The 12,992-nt window shown below is 43.5% G+C and overlaps 1 protein-coding gene across 1 annotated transcript; it reads left to right on the forward strand.

Moving 5' to 3' along the window:
• The first annotated feature begins 2,751 nt into the window (after positions 1-2,751).
• On the forward strand, positions 2,752-7,766 carry dla (deltaA). Its single transcript, XM_080836728.1, has 11 exons — positions 2,752-2,867; positions 2,986-3,285; positions 3,532-3,592; positions 3,709-3,966; positions 4,742-4,802; positions 4,972-5,102; positions 5,499-5,668; positions 6,023-6,239; positions 6,360-7,185; positions 7,431-7,554; positions 7,674-7,766. The coding sequence occupies exons 1-11, from the start codon at positions 2,817-2,819 to the stop codon at positions 7,677-7,679; spliced, it is 2,205 nt and encodes a 734-aa protein (XP_080692854.1). The 5' UTR covers positions 2,752-2,816; the 3' UTR covers positions 7,680-7,766.
• The last annotated feature ends 5,226 nt before the right edge of the window (positions 7,767-12,992 follow it).

The following is a 12,992-nucleotide window of genomic DNA, read 5'->3' on the forward strand; positions in this document are numbered from 1 at the left end:
ACAGCCATGACTGGTCATTCGAATTATCTAAAAATAACTTTATCATACCTAACGCCCTTCTCAAAACAAACCTTAATTAAACATTAATACAACATGGTACATCTAGCATACATTTTCCATGAATAACGCAAGTGATTTCTTAGACATCCCTAACTGCTCATTTTCAATGTTTGGGACTTATGAGTTACTTTGGAATTGCTGATCACTGGTTCACAAACAACATAATAGACTATAATGGGGATCCCCACGCGCCTTCATATGATCGATATCGTGTGATGCGCTCCCTGTTTACGTTCCCACGGCCGCTCGTGAGCTGTCTACTCCACTGGGACGAAAACTTCTGGCTTCCCCTAGCCATCTGGCCGCGGGCTGCCCATACCGTTACAGGTCCTTTAACATGCTACTAGCTTCATTTAGACGGAGTGCTCTGGCAAGTGCCACATAGAGACGTGCGCTTGAAGGAGGAGGAGGCGGAGGATGGAGAGAGACGGGATGAAAAAAACGGCGTTAGCTCGAGAGCAGATGGCTTGTAAGGGTCTGGCCGCGTCTGAGGCGTGTCGTGCCCCTTCACAGAGAATCCCCTAGGGCTCCGCGCGCATTCACAATCAATGAAAACGAAAGCGCAAAAGAAAAGGATGAATGGTCGTAGCTCGAGTCAACCTTTTTGTTCACCGCAGCTACTGGTGGGCAGGAGTTAAAGTACAACTGCCCCCCTACAGTCGCGCTTTGGTTAAACAGTCACTCCCAAATCCATCATTTTGGCCTGTAAGGTACAGAAACCTGGAAAATAAGAATCTATCATATTTCAGGCCAGTGTAGCCTACCAGCCTATATAAGACACCTAAGACATTAGAAACGAGCTCAGTTTAGAGTATGCTGTGTTTATGGGCTGGCACAAAAATCACGGTTGATCTCCATGCAGAGTCAGCTACAGGAAATTAATGATTACAAATAAATATCACACTTAATTGTAAAATACTGTAAAACTGCACAATTCGCAGTTATCAACACTGATGCTACTCGTTGTTAATCCAATGAAGAGATCAAAATATATATTTTTAAAGTTCTCAACAAGATCCCAATCTATTTATTTGGCTGAAAGTAACAGTCTGTAGACAGGAATTTCAAACAAGGGTGTCCGCTCAATTAGTTTGGACAGATACCACTTTCCATCATAACTGCGTCAACGTAACAAGACAACCCATTTACAGCACGTGGAGAGGCGCCAAGTGCTTCATCTTTTGAGTGAAATGTTTCACTGAGAGAAACATTCGGACGTAAAACTACACCCACTAGTTTAACATAACGTATTGTATATCTCAAATGGTAAGATTGGACCTGGGGCAAAAGCTTTTGTTCACATATCAACAATAACGAAGGAGCAATTAAAATCTCTCCATTCGTGTACCCTGGTTTTCTCAGACTCAACTTGGACTATCCATTATGCTTGGTTACTGAATACAGGCATATCATGTGTTTTAAATCGTGGTTTCATGAAAATGCGTCGATCAGATAATTATTTATTTTGAAGATGTGGAGGCTTCCCTTGACTTGAGTATAGTAAGAGGGGACTAGTGCGCGAGGTTAGCTCGCTCACCCTGTTAAATTGTGGGGAGAGCAGGTGCTGCGCGAATTACCATACAGCTGAGCGAGCAGAGAGCAAACTTATTCCTTCAGCTCACAATAACAAAGTGCCCCGGGGACGACCACGCGAACACACGCACACACATACACACACACACTTCAGTAGTCCCCACCCCCATCTCCTCATCCCACAAACCACACGCGTACGCGCGCTCGCACACATTCTCATTCATTGTACACACACGCGCACACCGCTCCCCACCCCCATCGCATACACACACACACACGTAGGGGGAGAAGGAGCAGTGAAAAGGGAAAAGCAAGTGCAGAAATTCGTCGGCCTGTGAACAGTTCTTAACTTTTTTTTTACCAGCGTTTTCAACTAAAACGAATTGTATTACTACCATTACCATGAATCAAATCAAAAGGAAAACATGTGTAAATCAGTTCAACCGGTTTTAAACCATGGGAAAATACATCTCCACACTTCAGTCCAACATAACGTCTAAACCAGTTAACATGCCTGAATCTTTGCAATGAAATCATGATTATGATCAGCGTGTAAAGAGTTTCATTCATTGATTTCTCATAAACAGAACCTGCATTTTCCCTATCACAAAAAAGATTCAGGACCCTCAATAACTGTAGATGTAGTACTGGATGGTGGGAGTTGTGGAGGTGCAGGGATACCTCATTGTCAGAACTCGAGACGCACACTGGGAGGAGGTGGTTCATTTGCATGTTATTACCATGGCATGTGGCGCTCGGTATATAACCACAGGCAGGCGCTTGGATGGGAGAGACAAACGCACAGTGTACGTCGTAGGAAGACGCGAGGACAGGCCTCCAAGGAGGTTTGCTGGAAGATACAAAAATAAGCCAAGCTTATGAACCAAGAAGGAACTATATCTCTAAAAGCACGTACATTCTTCACTGCTGTGACCACATCTTGGATTATCACATTGAAACGGAATTTTATCAGCAAAGGACAGCTTCACTCTAAACTCAAACTTTAGGATTCGTTTGTGTCCATATGACATGAATGAGAACAGCGTGGCTGATGCGGGACAGTGTCTGAAGAGCCTTTTAGGGGAAAGTTGCATTCAATGAATCATTCAGTGAAGAGAATACGGATCTGAAAGGACTCCTTTGTCAAGGAAACAACACTGATCTGGGAACGGAGTTACTCGAAAACCATTTGTATTTATTTATTTATTTATTTATTATTCATCATGGGACGCTACCTTCTAATTGTATCATTCCTGCACGTCTTGACATGCCAGGTAATACTCCAACTTTTGTATCAAGTCTTTTTTTTTTTTTTTAGACTTTAAGCCATAACTGCTCCTTTGGTTAAGAGTGTAGCTTTCTATGCTAATCTGTCGTTTTATATTTCCACAGGTCCTCTCTTCTGGAGTCTTTGAACTCAAGTTACAAGAGTTTTTGAACAAGAAGGGAATACAAGGCAATAGGAACTGTTGCAAACCTGGTTTAGCCTCATTGTACCAACAGTGCGAGTGCAAAACGTTTTTTCGAGTTTGCCTCAAACATTATCAACCGAATGCATCTCCGGAGCCCCCATGTACCTATGGTGGTGCTGCTACACCCGTACTCGGTTCGAACTCTTTCAAAGTTCCCGACACGCTACCGGATGGCTCCTTCACCAATCCCATAAAGATGAACTTTGGTTTTACGTGGCCGGTGAGTTTTCTGTTCTTCAGTGCAAGCACCATTTATTGTAGGTCGTGAAGCAGTTAAAAACTTCTTATGACCAGGCTACTTGTTTCTAAAATGAATGAATCATTTGCGCATGAATAGTCCTGCGTTGTTGTGTTTCTATGGTAGCCTTACACTCATTCGCTCTAATCATTTACGTGCAGCGTGTATGAAGAAGTAGCCTTTACAGAGTTCACCCGTTTAATTTCTCGATTTAACCTTCCATCACAGGGAACATTTTCTCTCATCATCGAAGCCGTGCACGCTGATTCCAAAGAAGACCTTACCACAGGTAGGACCTTACCACTATGTTGAGCCAAAGAAGCGCGCTCACAATATGAAGTTTTATCAGTAGCATTCGTTATCAGAAAGGGTCCAGTATTCACAACTGTACACATCTTCTTTCAGAGAATCCAGAGCGAATCATTAGTACTATGGCTACCCAGAGGCACTTGACTGTGGGAGACGACTGGTCACAGGACCTTCATTCTGGAGGGAGGACAGAGTTGAGATACTCCTACCGCTTTGTCTGTGATGAGCACTACTACGGCGACGGCTGCTCAGTGTTTTGTCGCCCCAGAGATGATGCCTTTGGACACTTCACCTGTGGGGCAGGAGGCGAGATCACTTGTGATGCTGGATGGAAAGGACAATACTGTACTGAACGTAAGCAATTTAGAATTTTCTCTATTGTTTAGATGGTTTCATTTAAAGTCAGCCATGACTTTATTTTTGACGTTGGACGTGTTGTTTTAAGTTAGGAAAGTAGGCTATGAAACGCGCTACTTTGTTGTGACTTTTTTGTTAGAAAGTTAACGGTTAGCCTTTGGTTGTTAAATTCACCACCACATCAGAACCCCCCCTCCAAGCCAAACACACAAGACCACTTGATTTATTCAAATCAGGAGGTGGAAAGTTTTTTCGGAATAATCTCACGCGTGCCATAAATTTACATGCTTACGTCCGATTCGTTACTCCCAGAGTGGGCTTGGCGCCGATTGGCTTACGAGGGGGAGGTATTGTTTGAAGTGGGCAGCTGCCGGGAGAACGGAGACAATGGAGCAGCTGTCGAGCACTGGCCGTGTATCCACCAGCTGTCCACTCTTATCTCCGCCACCCGGAGACATTAAGGGGTGGTGTGTGCACTGAATGAAAAAGAGTTTTGACCCACAGAGTAGGGAAAGACACCCCCCACCCCCCCTAGTTTGTGGGCTCCTATTGTGACTGTTTGTTAAGCAGAAGTTCTTCTACAATGTTTTTGCTTAGTTTTTTTCCGAGTACCAGCTAATAGGTTTAGTGACCCCCTTTTTTTAAATGAAATGAATTAGTTACGATTTAGGGAAGAAGTTTCTACTGGAAGTAAAACTCAACAAAGAACATGTGTTTGGGGTTGTTTCATGTTGCCATGGTTCTTATGTTGGGCATTGTCTCTCTTTTGTAGCAATCTGCCTCCCAGGATGTGATGAAGATCATGGATTTTGTGAGAAGCCTGGGGAATGCAAGTAAGTTTATCCAGAAATACCATCTAAGCAAATCTAGTTGACAGTTTTATTACTTTAAAATGATATTTGAAATCCACCCACTGGCAACTTATGGTCACATATGTGTGTTATGTCCAAATATCAGGAAAATGCTTCAATGTCTTACATAAGGTTTTGGTTGTTTAAACAGATGCAGAGTGGGTTTTGAGGGTCGCTACTGTGATGAGTGCATCCGGTACCCAGGATGCCTTCATGGGACCTGCCAGCAACCGTGGCAGTGCAACTGTCAAGAGGGATGGGGCGGCCTCTTCTGCAACCAAGGTGAGTCAGAGCTAGACACAGACCAAGGTACATAACTCCCTAGAACATTTAAGACCAAGGGGAGTCAGCATTAGAAGACAGACCAAGGCAGAGAACACGCTAGGACATTTAAGACCAGGGCAGAGAACACACTAGAACATTTAAGACCAAGGGGAGTCAGAGCTTGAACACAAACCAAGGCAGAGAACACACAAGAACATTTAAGACCATTTGTTTTCAGAATGAGACTAAAACAATGACCTCATGTTTGAAAAACAGAATTCAAAAGAAAGTGAGGGGAGTGGGGAGGGGAGGATGAGATCAACGATGAAACACAGCTGCACTGCTGCTGGTCGTTGTTTATTTCCTCCGATACTAATCCACATGTACACACATGTGTCTGTCTGTCCACTTCAGATCTGAACTACTGCACACATCACAAGCCCTGTATGAATGGAGCCACTTGTAGCAACACTGGCCAGGGCAGCTACACCTGCTCGTGCCGGCCGGGCTACACTGGAGCCAGCTGTGAGATCGAGGTGAATGAATGCGCTGGGAACCCCTGCAGGAATGGTGGCAGCTGCACTGTAAGTCCCCCCCTTCAACATCTCATTGGAGTGTTACTTCATCTGCAACTTATCCTTACATTTGCTTCTGTGGTTCCACAACAGCTGGAGTACATGTCGCCATAAGCCGCAAACTCAGATGTTAGTGTTGCTGTTGATGCTGTATATCCCTCTCGCTCACTTTTGGCTAACGTTCTACCAGTAGTACACTTAATACTGCCAGGAGTTAGTATACTATTGTCAGTAGTATATTTACCTAGTGTTGGGTTCTTGTTGTTTAAATATTTGTTGATTATATATGTATTTGTTTCTTCTTTTCTTTCTTTTTTTTAAATTGCAAAATGATTAAGTGTACCCTTCCATGTTTCCTAACAGGATATGGAGAACACGTACAGCTGTGCCTGCCCACCGGGTTACTATGGGAAGAACTGTGAGTTGAGTGCCATGACCTGCGCTGATGGACCCTGCTTCAATGGTGGCCGCTGTGCTGACAACCCAGATGGCGGCTACTACTGCCAGTGTCCCACAGGATACGCTGGTTTCAATTGTGAGAAGAAAATTGACCATTGCACCTCTGCCCCATGTTCCAATGGTAAGTCCAGATTCAGGAGCCTAGCCTTTTGTATAAAGAGAGAGTCTCAGAGTTTCCTTGATGTTATTCCCCCCATGTTTGCATGCTCTTAATAACTGTTGCTTCTCTCTCAATCTCCAGGTGCCCGGTGTGTTGACCTAGTGAACTCTTACCTTTGCCAGTGTCCAGAGGGCTTCACCGGGATGAACTGTGATCGCAGCAGCGATGAATGTTCTGCATACCCCTGCCAAAACGGTGGTACGTGCCAAGAAGGACCAGAGGGCTACACCTGCGCCTGTCCCCCAGGCTACACGGGCCGTAACTGCACCTCGCCCATTAGCCGGTGCCAGCACAACCCCTGCCACAACGGAGCCACCTGCCACGAGCGCAACAACCGCTACGTGTGCGCCTGTGTGCCGGGCTATGGAGGCCGTAACTGCCAGTTCCTGTTACCGGACCACGCTGCGCAGATTGCAGGCCAGATCCCCTGGACTGCAGTGGCCTCCGGCATCCTCCTGGTGGTGCTCCTGTTGGCCGGCTGTGCCGTGGTGGTGGGCTGCATCCGCTCCAAGGTGCAGCAGCGGCGGGAGCGCGAGAGCGAGATGATTCAGGGCGAGACAGAAACCATCAACAATTTGACCAACAACTGTCCGCGCGACAAGGACCTGTCAGTGAGTGTGGTGAGCGCCACGTCTGTGAAGAACACTAACAAGAAAGTGGACTACCATAGCGAGCTGGACGACGTGGCGGCGGAGAAGAGCTGCTACAAGAGTCGCCAAGCGCAGGCCGACTACAACCTGGTGCACGAGCTGAAGTACGAGGCCAAGCACGAGGTGAAGCTGGAGTACGCGGGGATGGAGGCGGCAGCAGCATCAGCAGCAGTGAGCTGTGAAGACATGTGCCAATCCCTCGACTGCTACGACTCAGACAGCGAATACGAGGAAAAGCGCAGCAAACGATTGCATAGGTAATAAGAGCGGAAGACATATTACTACTACCAATATTATTACTATTCAAATTATTACTTTTATTACTATACATTAATACTATTTTATCAATGTTTAAGTGAGTAAGACATGTTAATACTGCTAATATTATATCTATTAATACTACTTATATTATATATTAATTCTACTCTATGAATGTTGTGAAACACCTTCTCAGTTATGTTAGCATACGGAGCTAATGGATATCTTTGACTTGTTTCCACAGTGATGCGTCAGAATGTTCAGAAAGGCAGACATACCCAGGGGTGGTGCCTGGGTGTTTCGATAATAAATACAAATCTGTACTTGTCATGAATGAGGAGAAAGATGAATGTGTAATTGCAACTGAGGTGAGTCTTGAGATCTGTTTACCTTTGGCTCTGAAATATGACTTATCCTGTGCATGTGTGTCAATGTTGTTTATCTTTTGTAGACATGAACTTAACGCTGTCCCTCTCTTGTCCTCTAGGTGTAACAGACCTGCAGGTCTACATGGCTCATTTTTAGCCTGTGGGGAATGTGTGACTCCCTGTCAGAAAGTGCTGCTCTAACCTTAGGTGGACGTGTCCCGCCTTGTGACTGCTGCTCAAATAGAGACTTATACTGATATTCAGAGTGAGCTGGTTCTCTGTGCTGAAGTGAATGGAGGCAGTGGCGTGGGGCCTGTGGGACCGAAGCCTGTCGGGGCCAAAGTTATGTACCCTTTAAAATAATTTACCTGTAAAGTTGTTTAAAGGTGTTGGGCAATATGTGCTCGTCAAACCATGTTTTTTAAGGATTCATCAACACGTGAGATGCGATTAGTAAGAAATACGAGGATGTTACACAAAATTTAAAAATGTATTTCAGTGTTTTGCCGTTTACAGTGTCTAATTCTGGCAACATTGTGGTAACGTCTTAGCAATATATTGGCAACATTTGCTGTCCGGCCAATTCTCCAAGCCCCATAGGCTGCTGCTGAGTGCAGGGACTGCATCAAGGGTGGATGTTTGGCCATACTGGCCTGTTCTTCACATGTCGTGTCACATGGTTGTGATCCTGTCACACAGCCTGTGGAGACTGTATGTATACTTGATCACTGTGTAACACAAACAAAAAGTGCATCTCTCTCCTCCGAGTCCTCCAAGCGTTTTTATTTTATTTTATTTCCATTTCTTTTTTTTTTATGTCCTGTATGGTATTGAATATGTAATTATTATCAAGAGTGTGAGTTGTACTTTGAAAAAATGTCTTTGCTTGTCATTGACTTCTTGTTTTGGTAATTGCTTTTATATAAAAAAAAAGTTGGATGATTTTATTTAATTTATTTTTATTTAATTATTCTGTATTTTACATATTTGCTATGGTTTAAATAATTATTTAATTTGAATTTGTTTAAGTTGTTGCTGTTATTTGCAAAGGCACTTCGGGTCACTGGGACGTGTTGAGACATGTTATTTAAGAAGGATTGTAAAAATGTTTTTATTGTCATGTTTTTTGTTACTTTTTAATGAAGGATTTAGCTTAAATTATTTTTTCAAATAAAGATTATTGAATACTCAATGTGTATTTCAATCAGTTTCTTAAATACATGACTTTCATGAAAGTTTTTCAAATATTTGTTTTCTAATATACTTAACAAAAATGAAACCTGGTCGTGCTTTTTAGTTCCATCTTAAAGGCAGTTCCTTGGAAGACTTTATTTTAATGACAGTCTGTCTTTTTGTAGTCTTCTGAGGACCCTATGGAGAAGGCTGTGAGCAAAGTTAATAACCAACATCTGCTGTCCCCCACAACCCACCCCATGGAGGGCTATTCACAACCTACATTCAGCCATGAGTTTGGGCCCTTTTCTCCTGGGAGGGATGGGGGTGGGGAAGAAGAGTTATTAGCAAGAAAATTAATATAAAAAACACATCAAAACTATGTTTCTCTTACAAACCACATAACTGTTAGTGTCACCTTCTGAAAGTATAGGAGTTATAGGCTAAATTACATGATTTTAAAGTAAATTAGGATAAAGTTAAATATTTAATTTACAAGTGAATGTTTTTAGTCTGTAATATGTCTTATACACAAATTCTCTGTCATTTAAGCTGAAATTAGAAGGAGAGATTGGTGATGAAGAGATGATAAGAAAACGCTTGGTTGGCTTCCTCCGGGTTTCTAAGGGTGTCAATAAGACTCAAGGGAGGGAAACAAACATGGCAGACAATGGGTGGAGCTGACAATGGGGCGAACACAAAGGCCAGCATTTGGACGAGCCAGTGTGCCCCCACTGAATGAGGAGGGAGAAAACGAACGGGAGCAACAGCAACAGATGTTGGAGGCCTTTTGAGTAATGGAACCCTGCTGGCAAGGCGACAGCAGCCGCTTTCTAAATAGCTGCACAGTGAAAACGGTTATTTCAAATTTGTAGGATTCATGTAAATTATATCATTCTATATCATTCTAATTCATTCTAAGTTTTGCAGTTGGTGTGTGTGCGTGTGTGTGCGCTTGTGTGTGCGTGTGAGTTCGGTGTGGGTGTTTGTGTGTATATGTGTGTGCGTGTGTGTGTGTGTGTGCATGTGTGTGTGTGTGTGTGTGTGTGTGTGTGTGTGTGTGTGTGTGTGTGTGTGTGTGTGTGTGTCTGTGTGTGTGTCTGTGTGTCTGTGTGTCTGTGTAAGGAGAGCAGTTGTGTAATGGTGAGATGACTTGCTGGAAATAGAGAGGGTTAAAACCAACTGGCTTGTGATTCTGTCATTAATTATTTGGGAGATCAAAGGTGTCGATGTGTGTCTGCAGCAAGCTAACTCTTTATATGTGCTGCCCGTGGGACAGATAATAAACAGATTTGATATTGCATATCATTGATTTCCACATGATATCCAGCTCTGCTTTTCATTCAAACCTTGTGAGGCTTACAGGTTATCGAGGATCCTAGATTGTCTAAACGCTATCAGGTACTGGACGGTTGAGATTCTCTTACAGCTCCATGCAGAGGTTCTGATTGTTGCTCCAGAAAAGGTTCCACTCATGATTAAGTACAGAACTGAGCCACTTTCCTTTGCCGTTCACTCCAACCTGCGTAATTTAGGCGTTATATTTTACTAGTCCTCGTTGTTTGACACCCATGGTAATCAGCTGATAAGATGTTGTTTTTTCCATGTCTATCAGTAAACATAAGTCTGTAGTTTCAAATGCAGAACTAGAGATGATTATACATGATTTTATCTCATCTCGTACAGACGTGCAAACTTGTAATGCACATTTCTCATTTCTTAGATGATTGTCTGCAGGCAATCCAGAAAAGTACTTTGAGAATCCTTACTAGGTCAAATAGAGGCTCTCACATTACCTCTTGTGAGTATCTCTTCACTGGTTCCCTGTTGCGTATAGGATCCAATTTAAAATGTTCACTCTTACTTCCAGAGCATTGCACAGTCAGGCTCCTGCATATGTGACTGATATACTTCAACTTCACTCATCAACTCGCTCTCTTTGGTCAAATAAGCAACATTTTTTGTCAGTCCCACGCACTCACATAAAGTCGAGCTTATAAGGCCGTAGCAGCTACTGTGGAATGACCTGCCCACACATCTTCTGCCAGACCTCTGGATACTTCTAAAAGGCATCTTAAGACATATCTGTTTAGACAGACATTTGGGTCATCTGCATGTACCAGCTCTGCATTTCATGTATTTGTTGTGTTTTTTTCACGGTGGTTTGTGTTTTGTTACTGTGTGTGGTGTTTTTTCAGTTTTTTTATGTTTTGTGTTTTTTACTTCTTGTACTTACTTGTGCACACTTGTCTTCAATGTTTTTCTCTTTTATTTTGTATGTCTTGTGAAGAACTTTATGACTTATGTCTGTGACCTACTGACTTACTTAAATACAACTTAAAACAGAAAATGTTGTTATATCTTAATTACAAAGGCTTTTTGTAATTCATCATTAAAGGCAAAGATCTTGATAGTATATGGTTGTATTGTGTGCATGTCTTCAGCACTTTTCTTCTTCCAAATGTATGCAAGAGGTACTAGAGATGGACAGACAGAAATGCGAGAGATCAACCGGTAGGACACGGGGGAAAGGCTCTGAACTCACCAAAGGCAATAAAATAGTAATGAGTAGCAGCAGTGGCTAGCTTCAGTTACACTCTGGCAGTCCGAAACTAATAAAGAGAGTGAGAGACAGAGACGGAGAAAAAGAGAAAGAGAATATTAGGAGATAAAACAGGAGAGTGTAAGGAGGGAAGGGGGAAGGTCAGACACAGTTATTTGTGAGGATCATTTTTTTAAACAAAGCGGACCTAAGCAGGTGAGTACACGTTCATATTTGATGCGTGTGTTGCTTGAGTGTGTGAAGACCTCTGGTCTGTATGTCTCCCTCACCATCCAGCTGGCACAGGGCAGATGGGTTTAGGGACGCTTCCCGTCAAATCTTTACCCCCGCTGCCGTCAACAAGGGGTGGCTGTGCTGTGGGAGGTTCGGTCATTGGCTTGATAATGGCACTTTGAACAATGAATGATTGTAAAATGGAAATGAAGCCCTTTATATATTTACATGTTTCATGCCCTAAAAGCTTTTTGTATGTTGAACTCTGCTCCACCTACAAAAGAACTCAGATGCACCTACAACTGTGTTGAGGGGCGCCTACTTTACTTACTTTTCTTTTACTGATACTACATTAACTATTATATACCACATTGTATATTACTGATTAATATTGTATTCTTCCACTCAAAGTAGATATACGTTTTTATGGAATGTGAGTAAGAATCTTCATCTTTTTACCTAATCAAAAGTATTTTTACCAAGAGGTTGAAAGAGTGTAACATTTATTGGATAGCTTATTCCTAAAGACAATGGAAACACTTTAGGAGAAAAAGAAATATGACCTTTTTTGTTGGCGAGGAAACTCATATATTAGTTGAGGCAAAAAGTCGAATCATGCACCTTGAGTGGGTAAATTATTCATGCCCCGGGTCAGAATGTGTCACGTTCCAGCAATCTACAAAATTGACACAGAAAGCTCATGACAGTGATGTCATCACCAGCTCGCATTCTCTCTGTTTCACCAGTCCGATCTTCCACTGGTTCCTCTCCGGGAACATAGCATACACTCCTAGCGCTGGGGTTAGGCTCTGAACACCCAGGACTGGTCATGACTGGACTCGACCCCTCTCCCAACAGATCCTACAGCAGCAGCAGAAGGCAGAGTCAGAGTCAAAACACAGGTGAAAGGACAATCCACATCGCCACAGTTTGACCTTTTGTCACGCCGTAGGGTTATCTTGGCATACTATGTGCTTACCATACATGAGTTTGGGTGTCACTTTTTCACGTCTTCCTACTGACTGTAATTTTCCTCAGAACCTCTTGGTACCAGGGATCCAGAGCCTGTGCGTCGTTCTCACATCTCTCTCTCCCGTGGACGGTCACGTGTTGAAGATGACAGTTCCCCACCCCCTCTCCGCCACTATGAACGAGGCCACACTCTGCCCAACAATCACAACCTGGAACCCAAAGATGCTATCCCATACCGCAACCAACATCTGGGCCTGCCCTCTCAAAGGAGACACATGGATTTCGCCAGCGGGTGCTCACCCCAGCGACGGATGACGTACTCCAATTTCCGCTACTCTGATAGCCAACCACCGACAGGTCCTAATTCTCCGAGTCCACGCTCAGCTTATGCTTCTCCGTCCCGCCGGGTCGAATCTCGGAGTCGGTCGCGTCGGAGGGGCTCCGTATCTCAAAGCCAAGCTGTATCCAATGGTTCCTCTCTTCACCGCTCTGGGAACTGTAGTCCAACCGACAGGCA

Source organism: Sprattus sprattus (assembly GCF_963457725.1).
Source record: "Sprattus sprattus genome assembly, chromosome: 1".
Lineage (NCBI taxonomy): Eukaryota > Metazoa > Chordata > Actinopteri > Clupeiformes > Clupeidae > Sprattus > Sprattus sprattus.